We start from the raw sequence: 19,165 nt of genomic DNA on the forward strand, positions 1-19,165 counted from the left end.
AATGCGTTTCGTAAATTCAAGCGAATCGGAACTGAATCTGCATGGAAAGAATACAAAGAATTGAGAAATTTCACGACATCCGTTATTCGGCAAGAAAAAAAGTGTTATTTTGAGCATAACATCAATAAAACACCAAGACAACCAAAGCATTTATGGAAGCAGCTGAAATCGGTAGGCATTGGCTCAAATAAAAATGAACTCCCCTCCACGTTTGACAATGCGAACGAGATGAATGAACACTTTATTAATTCAATTGATAGTCTAAATATCGACCAACGTCTGATATCTCAAGAATGTTTAAAATTTAGTAACCAAAAGTTTAATAATATGCTTCCCGAATTTGCTTTTAAAAAAGTGGATGGCTATACTGTAAGAAAATGTTTGTACGAAATCAAGTCTACTGCTATTGGTATAGATGGAATATCAACTACAATGCTGAAGTTATCGCTACCTTTTATTTTGCCTATTATCACACATATTATTAACTTTTCGCTCGAGAAATCCGTATTTCCCAGGAAATGGAAAGAAGCTTTGATAACACCACTCCCTAAGACGACCCGACCAACTAATGTAAACGACCTTCGACAGACATTTAGCTTCCTTGCCCAAAACAATATTCTTCCACCCTCACAGTCAGGATTTCGGCCGGCACACAGCACTGCTACGGTTTTGCTGAAAGTCACAAATGACGTCCTCCAGGCTATGGATAAGAAATTCCTCACTGCATTAATATTATTGGACCTGTCCAAAGCATTTGATACGGTACAACATAAATTACTGCTCAGTAAACTGAAATATTACAGTTTTTCACAATCTACCCTTAACTGGTATTTTTCATATCTAAGTAACCGAAATCAACGTGTAAAACTGTCGCCTACTTTATTATCTAATAATTTATATATTTCAGCTGGTGTTCCACAAGGATCTATACTGAGTCCCTTATTGTTTACAATTTATATTGCAGACCTACCCTCAGTTGTCAAATACTGTAACGTACATTCATATGCTGATGACACTCAACTAACCAAATCATTCAATCCAACAGAAATTGCCATAAGTATTGGATACGTAAGTAATGATTTGGGTGCGATAAAAACATGGTGTGATGCAAATGGCCTTAAAATTAATGCTAATAAGTCATGTAATACATTTATTGGAACTCGAAATGCTATTGGTTCGGTCGAACACACTAATACAACAATTAAAATAAATGATGATGTCATACCTAGAGCTGAAGTAGTTAAAAGTCTTGGACTGATATTTGACACTCGTGTATCATGGGATGAGCATATTAGCCACTAAATCAATAAATCATTTGGAACACTTAGATTCTTGTTTAAATTTAACAAACTATTATCTTCAGAAATCAAGCAGCGATTAGTTGAAACACTTATATATCCATTTCTCGACTATTGTGACGTAGTGTACTCTGGTAGAATAAATAAAACTTTACAAGCAAAGATTCAAAAATGCCAAAATGCGTGCATGCGGTTCATATTTTGAATCCCGAGGCGTGAACATATTTTACCTTCCATAAATAATAAGAATATCCTCAATATGTACCGTAGGCGGCTACTGCATACATATTGCCTTATACATAAAATTATTACATCTGGCAAGCCGTCGTATCTGGCAGACATGTTGATCCCTTTCACCAGTGTTCACAGCCACCATACAAGAAATAATTTCAAATTTAACCTTCCACTCTGCAACACACAGGCATATCAGTCGTCGTTTTCATATTTTGCTGCAAAAATATGGAGTGCCCTACCTAAGACCATGTCGAGCATATCTAAAATAGAATCTTTCCGAAATGAAGTAAAGAATTTTCTTTTGGCAGAGCAGAGATTGTGTTCAAATACTATGATGTAACTTGTATGTTTATGTTATGTATTTTGTCTACATATTTTTATTTTTATTTATTTTTTATTCATTTTATTTTATTTTTATGTAGTTGTCTTTTCACAATTTTTGTATCATTTTTTCATACATTTATTACAATTACTTTATCAATAGATTTTGTAACTAAATCATACAGTTTATTGTACACTGTGTTAATATTGTAATAACATAAGAAATGTAAACTTAAATGAATGGCTTATTGCAGAAAGGGACCTGAGTCACATTTTTGAGGTATGGGAGTTAATGGTATTTTTTATTATCCTAGTTACAGACACATCTTTTGGTGCAGAAAGGACGTCAGTCACACGAGGCTATAGCCAAGAAAATGCACAGTGAAAAGTGTACTTTAATGCAGAAAGGTACCTGAGTCACTGACTCGGGTCCTTTTCTGCAATAAACTAAGCCGTATTTATACGTTGTACGAACTGCGTACGCTAATCTGTAATGCAGCTCGAGGCGGTAAAAATACTGTCAAGCTTATTGACACCAGTAACATTATTGGTTTCGCAACGTGGTGACCTCATGTCTATAAAAAAAATGTGGCATTTGTGAAAACTACCATGTGTTCCTACAAGAATAGGCAGTATTTTCACATTTCCAAGTATCATTCCTTTGATTGATTGATTGATATGTTGTTTTAAGTCCACTTTATGCACAGTAAGGCTAATCGGGACTGGACCTACAGTTTAAAGTGGGATCCGAACCACTTGTGCCTCCACCGGGTATCGAACCCGGGACCCCTTGATAACAAGGCGACGACGCTACCACTGCGCCATCCGGGAGGCCTATCATTCCTTTGAATACTGTGTTGAACATAAGGGTACAGTCAAGGTTTCCGAATTCATCAAAGCTTTGACGTCTTACACCTTCTATCTGTCCAAAGGTGCAAGAATTGTAATTCCTACGTCACGTACGTTCCCTTTGCACGTATGCCGATCAAGCTTACTAAATTGAAGGACATACGAACTGCCTTGTCGTATGTACCAGATGATGTCAAAGGATTTTATGAAGATATTCTTCAGTGGCCCACTACACACGGCAATGAAACAGACTCAGATGTAGAATAACACATGCATGTATGAGCTCGAAAATTATTGTACTTCATACACCGACAATAAAGTCCAGAAAGTGCAGTACACTGTCATCTATAATTTCCTGTGGCATATATAACATAACCTAACCTAACCTATTTCACATAGTTTCGACTTTTATTGCAGAAAGGTACCTGAGTCACAACTTTTTCATCTCCACTGTCTCTAGCAGCATACTGCAGGGGGGCGCATTGAGGGTTGCAAAATTAACTATTCATTATGGTGAATATTTGAGCCAACAACGGCACATTTCTTTCTTACACTCTCAATAGTATACGATTTTTCTTGTTTTTCTCAGAATTGTGCAAAAGTGACTCAGGTCCCTTTCTGCAATAAGCCATTCAAATGTAATCGATGACACGGGTTAGGTGCCAGAACAGCCTCAGGCTGAACCTCGCCAACACAAATAAAGAATTTGAATTTGAATTTGAATTTGAATTTGAATTTAGTTTCCTTATCCCACTCCATAATAAAGATAATAAATAAAATAAATTGACAATGGTACGTACTGTCATTCACAGAGCTCACTACACACTGAAGGATGATGCAACGAGGCAACGGAACGCGCTTATGCCCGTTCACACTGACCTTCCTTTAATGTGACCGGAAAAACCGCCAAAAGAGCGATCGGTCCGTTGCGTATCTTTTCTCACACTTTGAAACGGAGCGTTGCAAGTTTTTACGAATAAATTGATACGGAACGGGGATACGTTAAGCTGGTTTCCAACAAGTGGATACCGGGCTTTATACTATCATTGACGTTGAGAGTGTAGAAAAAATGTGGACACAGCGAAAGGTAGTTGAGCGAAGCAATCGAATGTAATGAATGTTGCAACACAGGGACACACAGTACGAGCATCCGTCAGTCCTAGCATCTCATAACTTCATCAGGTCAAATACGATGTAATTTCGCACATGACCATCTATTCCAAGGACTTATTATAAGAGTCCAGGTCAACATAGAGACTACTCTGTATTCCACACCAGTCCAACTACTCGCCAGACTTAGCAGCAGAAACAGGGGCGGCAGTTTATCAACCGTGATCGTACGGTCTTAGATGCTGTGCTTTGGATTCCGACTGCGGAACGGCGTATGTTCGAGTCGCCTGGGTTTAGTCTCTGGCTACTCGGTCCGTGTATAGGAGCGGTGGCAACCCACCATCGTGAGGCAATTGGGAATCTTCGAGTGAGTAGCGTAACCCGGTCTCGGAAATTTTCTATAATGGTTGGGGGTTCGACGTGCTGACCCAACGTCACCCCATTACCGGTTGCAGATCTCCACATCTCTATGTAGGATTGTGGGAGGAAGACTGGCAGTCGGGAGATCGGCCTAGGCCCTTGAAGCGCTGTCGAAACACGGGTTATTATATTGTTCACATCAACCAAAAACGCGTACTGGTTTGAACATGGGGACGTGACGAATATTCATTCTCAAAGTAGTGAAACGTGTTATGGATGCGGTGAGTATTGGAACTAAGCACGCTTTACAGCATTAATTTCAACAAGGATATTTTAGGTTCTTGTGGAAAATAATGGGTAGGGTTTCGATTTGAAATGTTTTCTCATATAGTGAACCCTTGATGATGATTGATTTATTGAGTTGGTGTCTTAAGTCCACTTTATGCACAGAAAGGCTAATTGGGACTAGACCTACAGTGTAAAGTGGTATCCGAACCACCATGGGCCTCCACCGGGTATCGAACCCAGAACACTTTGATCACAAGGCCACTGCGCCGTCGGGGAACCAGGTTGATGACTTTGCTAATAATGCTGCAGGTGATGCTTATAACCGCCCATAATTACGACATAATAATCCGTGGGCCATGCTGAGTCGAATGGTGTGCGCATGGTTCAACAGGTAGCAACACTTCCGCTGGAAGGTTCAAGGACTAGTTGCAGTGCACGTACGAACATGTTTGCAGTTCCCAGGCGACAGTCATGAAATACGCTATTGAACAGCGAGTGTTTCTCTTGAGCACGTACTGGGTAACAGGATCGATTGCCAACACACAATAGGGAATAAATAAATTACGTTAACTTCAATATGGTATATTTTTCTATGACAGGTCATTTTGTCGAGCCTGTTCTATAAGAATCATACAATTCATCATTTAGAAACAAATAGCTAAACGTATTTAAAATAATCAGGTGTTTTCCCATGTAATTGCTGGTTAATATTATAATTAGTATCGCGACCATATTTTATTATTACAAATAACTTGATAGTAACTATAAAGTCGTGTAACGAAACCTTTATAATCATTGCCATTATCTTAGTTCCCCTTCCCTTCCTAGATCATCGAATGTACAGTCAACGGCAATATACATGTGACACCAAGATAATGAAATACTTGCTTACCTGAAACGCGTTATGTATGTTGCCTAACTCTAGGCTTTGTTAGAAGTTGCCATTGAAAATTTGCTCTTGAAACCATCCACTTATCGCCGTGAAATTACGCAACACACATAACACCTTGCAGAGAAGCGAGTATTTCTGTTGCTGACTATACAACTACATGGGAAGATTATATTAGGTTATATGTGATAACCGTAATCACGAGACGAAATTCTGTGTAATAAACTATACTTTTGAAATAAATAATTATAGTAATCACTGATACCAATTAGCAATGACACAACAATACAATTGGTAGGAATGTGTATATTTGTGTGCTTGCATTATTGCTGTTACATTCTACAATTATCATATATATTTGCGTGTGTGTGTGTGTGTATAGTTGGAGGTAACGCGGGTGCGTGTGAGTGTAGGTATGCATGCACATCAGTGTACTATGTATATTGAAACCTCATTGTCCAACATTCAGTTAGCATTACATCCCTTGCGTCATTAAATATTGCATAGTACGTATAAGTGACAATATTTGTTATGTGGAGGCTGGTGTGTACAGAAATCCTAATGACGTCTTGTTTGAGTTTCTGCTAGAAATAGTTAATTGTGTTGATAATTGTCAGCGAGCTGTGCTAACCACTAAGCCACAGTGCCGGCAAATCTCTCTCATCAATATTCTATTCATGTCCATATTGTTAAAAGAATTCATTATAATAATAAGTCGTGCGCTTCGACGGAGTGGCGCTACGACACCAGGGGTCTCGGATTCGAATCCAGGCCTGGTCATGGATGTTTGTGAGTTTCCATATATCAATTTAATCATATCATCACTCATCTCATCTTCGCAAATTAACCAAAGTGGCACATAAAGCGAAGTAAAACTAAGCAAATCAATCAATCAATCAATAGAATACTTGTTAACAAGTTTCATAAATAGCTTTGTTTGGAAATAATTTAATAATTATCTCCTATTTATTCATCATTCTATTCTCTCAATGTATAACGTGAATTATACAAACCGTGGAGCATATATTTCTTTCCTCGCTTGTCCAATATATAAATAGCCCCAATCCAACCACTGACTGACTGACTCACTCACTCACTGACATAAATGTTGTCCATATTCGATTACAACCCCCCATGAAATCGTCCCAAAAGGCCGAGAAAATTAAAAAATCGCTCATTTAGCCCTTCCTTAAGGGTGAAAATGTACTTTCTTCACGTCCTTAACAACCGTTGCCACGGACATTTTTTGCAGCACACATTGTTTCCTTCAATTCTCAATTGTCGAGATGCATTCTATTTCTCACAGATCAATAGCACACAGATGAATGAACTCATGATTAGAAAAGGTGGCTGAAACAAGGGTGACATCTACATAAGAAGAAGATTCAGTCCAGACACAATTACGTATATAGTGTTATACTCAATGCGAAAATATTATGTACCTCATGCTTGTTTCAACTAAATGTTTAGAGTCATGATAACAAACAATTCTTTAGAGCTTGCCGTGCTTCTTGTTGTCCATGGAAACAGACGTTGCTAGGGAACTTAAAGAAAGTTTATTTTCACCCCGAAAACTACTGTAAGTGAATTGAACACTAAAATTGGTGAACGCTGTAATTGCCACAATAATTCCAACACCGTTTTCCACGTTAAACTGTGAAATGTTCCATGCTTTATAATGTGGTAAACGTGAAATGTGGCTGGTAGCCCTCTAAGTAGTTCAAAGGGCTCATAAAGAGGTTCTTACGGGCTGATGTGCGGAACGATGCGATTTCCCAACACTTTCGCTTTTGGCACGTACAACGTTTACCACTTTTAGTCCTCAATTATACTAGACATCTCGTATTTCGAAATGTTACTGATGCAAGTTAGGAATTTGAGGGGAATGAAGGAAAACAATTATTATCCAATTACGTTTAAAAATGTTAAAATGACAAAAGACGCAAATATTGTATTTATAATTTAGAGTCGCTATTGAATTCATTTATGGAAAACATCAAACTAACTATTTTGAAACGGATATTATTTACCCAGATTATTATTAAGAAAAGAGACAATAATATTTTCATTATTTGTACCATTTTAGAGCCCGTACAGACGTAACGTTACGTTCCAAATTTTCAAATAAGCGAACCACGTCGGCGAGCGTACGAGACGTGGCCAAAGGCTACGTCGAAAGTGCGCGAGTCCATCCAATGTAGCCTATATATAGCCCCAATCCCACCACTGACTGACTCACTCACTGACATAAATGTTCTCCATGAGGCGAAAAATGCCCGATTACGTCCCCTCATGAAATTGTCCCAAAAGGCCGAAAAAATTAAAAAATCGCTCACTTTGCCCTTCCTTAAGGGTGTAAATGCCCTTTCTATAAGTCCTTAGTAACTGTTTCCACGGGCATTTTTTGCAGCACACATTGTTTCCTTCAATTCTGAAATGTCTAGCTACATAATGACTTAACTCCTGGTTTCGAAAAGGTGTATGAAACAAATTAGAAGATGATTCAGTCCAGATATAATTACGTATATATTGTTATACTCAATGCGGAAATATTATCTACATCGTGCTTGTTTCAACTAAATGTTTAGGAGTATTATAACAAGCAATTCTTTAGAGCTTGGCGTGCTTGTTGTTGTCAATGGAAACGTTACGTTGCTAGAAACTTAAAGAAAGTATATTTTCATCCCGAAAACTACTGTAAAGGAATTATGCTAGACTTTTCGAATTTCAAAATAAGAGCATCAGAATTTATTACAGTAGAGAGGTAGGAACTTGAGGGGAATGACGGAAAACAATTATTTTCCAATTACGTTTACAAATATGAAAATGACAAGAGATGTAAATATTACTATTTCAAATTTATGTCGCTATTGAATTCATTTATACAAGAAATCTAACTATCTTGAAACGGCTCTTGTTTACGCACTTTATTAATATTAAGAAAATTGACAATTTTGAATATTTTGTATATTTGTACCATTATAGAGCACGTACACACGGGTGCGGGGATTTTGCGCCGGTGGAATTTGGCCCGGTGGAATTTGCGCCGCGTACAATTTGCGTCCCGTAGAAATTGCGCCGGGATGGATTTTGCATTAAGTTTTGCCAACCCCACTTACACTCCTTTACCTGTTCCAGTCATTTTATTCTACGAATGGAATAGGATAAGCCATTAGAAAAACACCTGTCACTTTATCATACGAATAGAATATAACTACACCTTTCACGTTTCCTGCGAATAGAAAAGCACTTGTCACTTTTCCATACGAACAGAAATACACCTTTCACTTTTCTTACGAATGAAAATTCGAACAGGACAATATATATAAAGACCAGACTTGTAAGTACTTCAATACTTGTATCGTTTGAGAAATGGAGTTCGAAGTAACGGAAACTCAAGGGGAAGACACTGCTCATTCGCCAGGGGCATCAATTTCGCCTGAAGAGGAGAAACAAGGGACCAGTGCTATGGGTAAGTTTCTTTAAAAATTGTAATAATAATCCCTTTCTTGTTTTGTTGAAATTAATAGAATTAATTTTTCCTTTTGTGATTTTCTTTATGTAGTTGTAGTTCTTTTATAGTTTCTTTTATGTTATTTTATTTATGTAGTGCCTTATAATCTTCATGTATAATAATGTGCCTAGGTACTCTGCTACATCTTTCTTTGTCGGGTTAGGTGGTAGATCAGCATTTGCTGAACCTCGTCCAAGAATAAAGACCATTGAAATTGAAATTCATAGAAACCGTATACCATATAACCATTTTTTATGTTATATCAGGCCTGCCTGAAAGAGAAGAGGGGATGTCCGGCGACAATATCAACAAATGGAAATAAATTATTTCGTAGAAGGACCATACCTGTGTACCAAATATAGCTGCAGTTGAAGTGAGGAAGGCACTGACTATTTGTAGAAATAGATTACGGGAAGATATAGGTGTACCTGTTCCCGAAGTGTTCTCGCAAGAGATGAAAGCTGCACAGGATAACCGTTACGAAGTGGTTACCGAATTTCCCCTGTTTTCGTCGAAAAGTCGGGTTTGAAGAAGCTACGGAAAGCATCTCTGAGTGTCAGGCAAGAACCCGAGAAGGCAGAGGACATTATCATCCCGATGGAACAAGTGAGGTTTTTTGACGGGAAAAGTTTTCTGCAGGTTGATTCGACTGATGGCTCCAGAATTCTCATGTTTGCTACGGAGGAAGCAAGAAATTTTATGGAAAATACCAATGGTACCTTTGCCGACGGAACTTTTGACAGTTGTCCAAAACAGTTCACTCAGTTGTACACTATTCACGTAGATGCAGCTAGTACTGACGAGGTGACCTGTGTTATACCAGCAGAGTACGCTCTTCTTCCAGATAAGAAACGTTGCACTTATTTACGACTTTTTAATCTAGTCAAAGGGTGGTGTCCGGGTTTAATCCCAAGACCAAAATGATGGACTTCGAATCTGCAGCATTTTCCGCAGCACAGGATGCTTGGCCTGCAGTGGATATAAAGGGATGTGATTTCCACTTCAACCAAGCGCTGTGGAGGGCAGTTCAGAGAGTGGGTCTAAGCGGAGAGCACACAGAGAACGAAGATATTAGACGACATGACAAGATGTGCGCTGCATTGGGACATCTCCCAGTTACTGATGTCGAAGTTGAGTTCCTTGCAACCATGGAGGATTCGCAGCAAAGCGACAAGTTTACACAGTTCAACGATTATTTAGTTGATACATGGCTTGACAAGCATAACATTCCTTTGAGGAATTGCCAAAACCAACGCCACAGAATTAACAACAGTGTTCAGGGATGGCATCGAAAGTTAAATTCTTCCATTGGTAGGATACAGCCTAACTTCTTTCTTTTCCTCGATAAGGTGAAAGAAGATGCATGGCATCAGACGACTGTACTGAGGGACATTGAGGTAGGAGTAGTTCGTGGAAAGCAACGAAAGTGTTTGCATCAAAGGCTAAGGAACATTCTACAGGATTATAAAAAATCAGGGGACTTGAGGAGATAGATGTCATAGAAGCTTGGGGTATGTTCAAAGACTTGGATAATGTTTGTCATGTGTTTCATAATTTACTTTCTGTAGAATTAAGAATATAATGTACTTTCTGTAATTGTAGAGTGACCAATGTTATGTAACGTAATTATGCTAACAATTATGATTTCTAATGTATGTAACTTGGAAATATAAGAAACAAGTATGATTCCGCATTGATATGTGTTTATTTTTTATCTTCGACGATTTGGGGTATTTGATTTCAGCTTGGCAACAATACCAGTTTATTATTAAGAAAACAGACAATAATATTTAGAATATTAGTACCATATTAGAGCCCGTACACACACAAAGTTACGTTCAAAACTTTTCGAATAAGCAAACCACGTCGGAGAGCACACGAAATGACGGAAAACAATTACTTATAAATTACGTTCAAAAATGTGAAAATGACAAAAGACGTAAACACTGCTTTTCCAATGTAGTGTAGCTATTCAATTCGTTTATATGAAATATCGAACTATTTTGTAACTGACAATATTTACCTAGTATATTATTATGAAAGTAGACAATAATAGGTTGAATATTTGTACAATATTAGAGCATGTACATACATAAAGTTACTTTCTAATATTTTGAAATTCATCCAATATAACCTGCAGACATTTTCAAAGTCATAAATATCATTGAGAAACCCCATCTATAACATGATTACGCCCACGACGTGGCCGAAGCGTGCGAGCATACAAGACGTGGCCAAAGACCACGTCGAAAGTTAGAGAGTTACTAATTTGCAACTCTCGTAACTGTACTATTTGGAAACACCAAATATATTTTTTGTAAGTTAACTTGAATATATTTCAGTGACATATAAGTCAAATAAGGTATTACACAAAACGCTATACATTCCCTATTCTTGAAGTAGTTGATATACATGTATACATTTGTGGACAATGAAAATAATTTATCTCGCGGGGAAGAAAGGATACTCTTTCTTACTGCGAAATTTAAAACAAACGACAAATAAATGCGTCATTGTTACTTTTTTGTCTCTACAGGGAATAAAACACTGTACACAAAGAAAATGTTGTTATCGCCATTTAACACAGGCGAAATTTACTGTCCATATTCTAACTTTGTTAACAATGCTAGTTTTCGAGTGAAATTCCAGAGATATATTTTGCATTGTTGTTCAGACACGGACACCTCTGAGCTGCAACAATTCCATGTACTTTCAATGTGATTGCTACAACCCAGAAGTGTCCGTGACTGTACCAAATACAACACTCAATTATATTTTGAAAGACAAAATTAGAGTCTAAAATAGTAGAAAATCTCCAAGATGTCATACTATAGTCATACAATTGTTTTGATATTGTTCGGAGTTAACTCAGTTTTAAAGAGAAATCGTAGAGACATCGCCCTATTTCCAGCAAGAAAGTGAAAAATATATTATTTTCTAAAATGAACATAATATACATTTATCAACGGGTTAATATGTAACTTAATCTCTTTTATTACAACAATTATATTTTGTTAAACACACTCAAAGGTCAAAAATGCTCTTAAATTTCAGACTCAGAAAGGTATTTTTTTTATTTATTTATTCCAAGTTTCAATACAGCACTTGTAATGACCATTTTACACTGAAAACTGTAATACATTAACAAAGAGAAGTCCAGATGCTTTACGCATAGAAAAGGAAGGTAAATATAAACAAAACAAGACATATACAAGGAAACAAACAACATATCTATGCTACACATTCATTCTTAGTGACGATAGGAATGTACTTTCTGTGGAGAAAATGTCAATGTTTGCGGGCAGTTTATTATGGAACTGGGGCAGCCTGTGGAACAGAGAGATAAGTATAAGGGAAAGAGTTTTGGAACAGTTGATCGTTTAGGGTCGATCAAGACGGCACTCTGAAAATGAATTTTGTAAGTTGAAATTCGGATCGTAATTTTCATTGATGATTGTTGGAATGCCAACATTCATACCATTTCAAATGGCCACTTGGGATTTAATAGAGTAATTTGTCGTTGGGTGCCTCGAATGTTGACAGATGCTCAAAAACATGACAGGTGTTACACCTGCAGCTATCGAATCCTATGGCTTCGAAATCTTGCGACATTCAACTTAAACTCACTGCTATCAGCGAGGGACTACTATCTGTATCATAATCTAAAGGAAGAACTACGTGGTAAGAAATTTTACAATTATTCTGAAGTCATGGTTGCTGTGGAGGGGTGGCAACAGGACCAAGACAGAACGTTTTATTCCATTGGAACTGCAGAGTTAAAAAAACGATCGCGTAAGTGCCTGGCACTCGGACGGGACTATGACGAAAAGTGATGGAAGAAATTTCCCGATGCCACTACCGGAAGTGTGTCAGGGCACGAACTTATTGTACGCCCCTTGCAATATTCCTAGATGTGCAACATGCAATACAGAACAAGATACAACTAACTGAAAAAAAATTGTCCAAAATCGTTGAATTGACAAGAGAGTGGCAACATACGTGTGTACCAGTACAATTTTTTTGCAAATGAGGTAGGAAATCAATAGAGGCATGTCGATTCAATATTATTACATGAGACCAGGCGAAGAAAAAAGGATTAAGAAGCAATGATATCTCACTCATAAGCAGACTAACATATGTTGGATGGTGTTACATACATTGCAGAGTAATGGAATGCGGACTTTTTTCTTAAACATAGAGGTCTACTTGTGACGCAGCTGCAGAGCACCACTAGAAATGATGCTAAATACAAAGCAAAGGGTATATAATTGTAAGGTTAGTGCACATTCATGCCTTGGGTTATTTGAAAAAAAAAAGGATCGCAAAACAGGTGTCACAGAAAGAGCAAAGGGACCGTTGCTGCTATCATGTTACTATCGACGGCTCTTTCTTATTTTCTTACACTTCGTTACATCCATTCTGTGTGTTCGAAACAGAGGGTAAAATTCTGTCTTTAGCGTACAGTTGAGAGAACATAGAAGTTACCAAGGAGAAAACATGACAGGATTCCTTAATCGATGCCAACCTTTTCATTAATAATAATAATCGTTTATTTTAAGTGTTGAGCACAGTATGAAACCTAATACAGCACTAAGTCAAATACAAAAGTACAAAGTTAGACGAATCAAATACATAAGCTGTAGAATAACATAACATAACAAGTTAGCATATTTACACTCCAAGTTACAGTTTTCAACGAGATCTATTATATCTCTGATACTAATAATGGTTTATTGTTATATAATATTGTTCAATTAACTGTGTATTGTTCTAATAATAATAATCATCATATTTATTGAAGTGATGATAACGATTAAACATCCACTATGTCATACAAAATTAAAAAATTGAATACATTATTATAAAATATAAGAGTGGATCCTACAATCTTATACATCAACATAAATTCAAATTATAGGTTTCAACAAGATCAGCTACTAAACCTCTTGTCTTGTTTAGGCATGTGAGAATTGAGATATACCTATGGGAATATCTGGATAATAATAAATCGAAGCCAAGATGGCCGCCAATTATTTGCACATGGATAAATAGTAGGGCCCGGGACTTTATGTCCTAGAAAGCCTTAAAAATATGTATGTAATTATGTCATAAAAAGTGAAAAATATGTCAGAAAAATGCATAAATATTCTTACTAAAGCCAAAAATATGCACAATAGTACTTTTGAACTTCTCACCGCAACAGATTCCTTTACAGTAGGCAATCCATTCACTCGCCCTGTTAGACACTTATACGTACCTAGCTCAAAAGCCAAGTGATCTTGAAACTCCTTACTTGATTGCCGATAGAGTAGGGGCTGAAATGTACCTAATGTTATTTTCACTTTTGACTGATTATTGTGCGAAGGGAAATAAGGCAAAAAAATGAGAACATTTGAAACTTGTTAACTTCCAGCTCTGTACTTCTCGTACCCACACAACAATGACAGGGAACACTTTTCCTCAATAATGTTCGAAAGGCTATCAATTGTTGGCTTGATAAAAAGAAATGAGAGGTATTATTGTTCAGTACTAGTTGGTAAGAAAATACAGCGTATCAGCATTTAATTTCTTCGTTCGTACTTTACGTATACTGAAATCGATAATATAAACTCTCCGTTGCGCTAAAGTACGAAGAATAAATTATAAAATAGCCGATTATATGCAAAACCATTATTAAATTATACAGAAATATGTCTCATTACGAGAAAATTGAAGGAAGACACACGAGGTGTGGCTAGAAAAAAACCGGATTGATGTTGCTGCTGACAAACGGCAAGCGCGTCAAGGTCAAGCGGTGCATGAGTGTATAACGTGATATCCTGTCTAAGGACTGTGTGATTTCCCAGGGTGCGCGGCGCTCAGTTCCGCTGTAGCTTGTCAACGAAGTGAACCGTACATCTGTGCTCCGTCGGAAAAATGTTAAGTGTGAAAGTGGAACTGCGTATCAATGTGAAGTTTCTTATGAAACTCGGAAAATCCACCACAGAAACTTATGGTTTTTTGAAGGAAGTATACGGAGATCAGTGTTTATCACGCACGCAAGTGTTTGAGTGGTTTCAAAGGTTTAAAGAGGGACGGGAAGTGATTGCGGACGACTCGCGTCCTGGACAGCCTTGCACGTCGAAAACGGGATCAAACATTGCAAATGACGGTGAATTGATTCGAGAAGATCGTCGCTTGAGTATTCGAGCTATTGCAAAACAACCAACATTATAACATTAAGGTGCTGAAAACCCTTCGTGAGCGAGCAAGAAGACGTCGACTTGATTTGTTGAAAAGCAAGTCATGGATTCTTCATCAGGACAATGCTCCTGTCCATACGGCATTGTCAGTTAAAGCTTTTTTGGCCAAGCATGGGATCCCAGTATTAGAATATTCACACTGAAAAAAAAAACAGATTTACGACCGTAGAACCTGTAAAAACAAAAGCGACAGAAGTCATGAACACGGTTTCAGAAAATTATTTCCAGCACTGCTTCCAGAAATGGAAGATTCGTATGGAGCGGTGTATCGATAGTTCAGGGGAGTACTTTGAAGGGGATAATATTCGTATTGTACAAAATTACCAATAAAAGATTTTGTAGCAACAGTCCTGCTTTTTTCTAGCCACACCTCATATGTTGCCCAAACGCGAAATTGGTAAAATATGTCAAAATATGCCTGATGAAGTTCGTCTACTTCTGCTGATTTTAATCAGACATGTCAGAATCTCACCTCAGTATTCGATTTCATGCCAAATAAAAAAAAATATGTTCATAAAGTCCTGGGCCTTAATTATAAGTAAAATGTGCATAAATCTTATTAGATTTTGTCAATGCCCAATGTAATCCTTGCCTTCGTGTGAGTTTGATGGAAATGAATAACCCTCCAAAGAGACCTAGTAAGCATATTTTTATTATGATTTTTTATAAATCTTTCGGTGGGGGCGTGGTTCCGAACCCCCTCCATTCCCCTCTAAATTCGTCCTTGATAATGTCGAATTTATATTGAACGCTATACTCCGTCCCAGGAATCGCTGGAGCGAGCGAACGAAAACAAGTCTCTGTGCAAGCAGTGACTCGAGAGCGCTCGACCAATCAACTCGGGAGAAGGGAAGTGAGTGCAGCTACCAGCCGTTTGCAAGGAGCGTGCACTGCTTTGCTCAGCCCACTCGAATTCTCCCCTTCTCTACTATTATGCGCAGCTTTGCTCCAGAGATTTGCGGGATACAGTATAATTACAAATTATTGTCACCAAGTAAAAGAGACGTAGTCCAACACCCCGACACATCACTTCTGCCTCTAACAATTTCCAAAGCACAATCAATATCTAGAATTTTGTGGCCACTTCTCCCATCGAGAAAAATGGTGATAACGTCTGCAGGCAGTGAGTCCAGAACCGTCACTTGCAAAGCAGTCGCTTGGCGCAACCCCAAAGCAGTCAGTCTCGAAACCAAGGAGTTTGGAGGAAAGCTCATTAGAGCTTCCGATGCTATATAAGCAGTTCGTTACTCGTCCACCCATGGATTCGCTGTGTCCATAAACTTTCAATCCTCCTCACTTATCTTTCATTTTGGCTGCTTGTCTGCAGACGTTTAATGTCGTCTTTTCATGTAGCTTTTCAAGCCATCTCGCCGTTAATGATTCTCTCGTCCCAAAGGTTAAAGGCCTCAACGGAAGAAAGATGATCTTTAACGTAGAAAGCTGTGTAGGAAACTGCTTACTATATGATCCGGTAGTTACCTGTGATCCTCGGTTTAAATACTAAGTTAGTCAGGAGAGTTAGTGAAACGTCTTTTACGTAACATTATGAATATTGTCACATGGCCTCGGAAGATCTTAAGCTGAAAATTCTCAAAAAATGACAAAATAATCTGGACATAAACATAGTTCAAAATAGTAACTTTAGATATTAAAATATTCATTTTTTTTTTCATAAACAGCAAAAGGTCTCGAATAGTTCAACTTAACCAGTCGTCTTTAAATTGGGACGGGAGCAATTGAGAGCTATTTTACTATTAATGTACAGCTCTTTACAATTTTGAGCAATTGTGTGCAGACGCCTAGAGAAAGAATGCTCTTTCTTTCTTCATTCCTCCCTCCCCTGTTATCTCTTTCCTCACACGCTTCTAACCCCTACCCTGTCTCTCCTTCTCTCTCTCTCTCTCCCTCTCCCTCTCTCATCCAACCCTCTCTTTCCCATTGCTTCACTTTCTCTCTCATTTTCTCCTTCTCACTCTCTCTATGCATTTTTATTTATGGTTTCTCTCTCTTCCACCTTTTCTTCCATACTCTTATCTTTTTCATCTCCTCCCTCTCTCTCTCTTCTTCCTCTTATATCCCTATCTCTTGTTCCCTTCTGTCTCTGCCCCTTTCTTCTTCTCTTCACCTATCTCTCTCTATATTTCTTACTGCTTCTCTCTATCTCATTCTCTTCTCCCTTTCTCATCAACTCTCTATCTCTCTTTCTCTCTCTTTCCCTCTCTGTTGATCCAAAGTAAAGGATCAATATTCAGACATAGAAATTCGGAAGAAGTCACTCAGAATTACATGCAATGAAAGAAAACGGAGAAATGAATGCAGTTACGAAACCTCAAAAATTATTAAAATTAAATGAAACCATTAAAAAATATAGGAATACCGGGTGTTTCATATACAGGGTGGTCCATATGTCTTGTTATTCCCATAATTTTACATAACTAGATAATAATACAACTTTATAATAATACAATATAATATAATGAAGTGTAAGGTAGCCATTCATTCCATATGTCGTGTGACACCAACAATTTTACATAATTTTATATTATGATAATAACAATATAACAATTTGTAAGACGTATGGATTCAGCGTCAACCAGGATGTTGTTCACCCATCCAAAAGCTCAGTATGACCACCATTATTTTCATGGCACAAAATGACACGGCGCCATGACCTGTGTGAGATTTTACGAAGCAAATGTTTCGTGATTGTTGTCTGAAAGGCTGCCGTAATAGCGTCCTTTAATTGTTCTGTTGTTTGGTATCGTTGTTGTGATACCTTTTCCTTAATAATGCCCCAGAGGGCATTGTCACAAGACGAGAGATCAGGGCTTCTGGGAGGCCAATCCAGAGACGCCGGATGATGTACCGATCCGCGTCCTATCCTCCTATTGGGAAACACTTCACTTAAATATTCCCTGACAGCGATGGCATAGTGGGGCGGTGCTCCATCCTGTTGAAACCAGGAACGTCCCAGGAGATTCATTCTTTGGAGCTGTGGAACAAAAAATGCCCGTAACATGGCGAGATAGGAGTGTTGATTGACTACGCCATCGAAGAAATAGGGACTTATCAAGTGTTTAGCGGACATAGCGACCCATAGCATCACATTTGGGGGGGTTGTTTTCCAGCTCTTCGTAATAATGCGGATTTTCCTTGGCCCAGAAATTCACATTCCTTGCACGTGCACTTCGATATATTGCACATTCATCGGAGAATAAAAGGTCAACCCGCTACGGGAGTGTCGGAAATACCTCCAACATTCTTCCACATGCTGCATGTCGTCTACGCATGTCATCATCACTGATCTCGTTGACGCTTGCTGGTTTAAAGGATTTCAATCCAAGATCCTTCTTTATGTGTCGTAACATTGTTGTTTTCGGGATTTCAAGCTCAGCAGACCGTTTGCGCAGTGACTTCTGTGGTGACCGAAGCACAGATGCCTCCACTCCTGCACATGTGTTCTGTCTTTTGGTTGGTGCATCAGGCCTCGGTTTGTCTTTGATACATCCCAACATAAACAGTTTCTTTTCCCAACGCAGTATTGTCACTTTTGGTGGTACATTTTTTTGGAATCGTCTTGTGAAATCTCGTCGCACATCCTACATGGTCTTGCCGATATGTGGACGTTCATAGGCCCAAACACTGATAACAAGGCGCTCTTCTACATTGTAGGAGCTTGTGTCAGCCTTCTCTGCAAAAGAAACACTGAATTAGAGATAACAAGATATTGATTCGGGGGGGGGGGGGGATAACAAGACATATGGACCACCCTGTACTTAAGGGGTTACAAATATTTATTGCAAGTAAATTATCGAACTTCCGTTAATGAGACCAGTCCAGAACGAAATTGGAAGTCAAGAAGTTATTTTAACACCTACAAATGTTCAATGTATGCACCACGGCTGACACGGCACACATCGACACAATTGTATGGTTCTTAGTGTCGGATTGTGTCCATCGCTGCGATGATACGCTCCCTTAGGACTGCCACATCACGCGGCATCGGTGAGACGAATTTCCTGCCTTTGATGAAACCCCACAAAAAATAAGTCACAAGGTG

The 19,165-nt window shown here is 38.3% G+C and overlaps 1 protein-coding gene across 1 annotated transcript; it reads left to right on the forward strand.

The window, feature by feature from the left end:
- Nucleotides 1-9,783: 9,783 nt before the first annotated feature.
- On the forward strand, nt 9,784-10,356 carry LOC145978110 (uncharacterized). The gene has a single exon (XM_083110552.1). It carries the CDS (start codon nt 9,784-9,786, stop codon nt 10,354-10,356), a length of 573 nt encoding a protein of 190 aa, XP_082966678.1.
- Nucleotides 10,357-19,165: the final 8,809 nt, after the last annotated feature.

The sequence above is a fragment of the Lepisma saccharinum genome, chromosome 24 (genome assembly GCF_977018435.1).
Source record: "Lepisma saccharinum chromosome 24, izLepSacc3.1, whole genome shotgun sequence".
In the NCBI taxonomy this organism is placed as follows: Eukaryota; Metazoa; Arthropoda; class Insecta; order Zygentoma; family Lepismatidae; genus Lepisma; species Lepisma saccharinum.

What these genes read in the sequence shown, in the direction of transcription:
- LOC145978110 (XM_083110552.1), top strand. Translation starts at nt 9,784, where the DNA reads ATGATGGACTTCGAATCTGCAGCATTTTCCGCAGCACAGGATGCTTGG.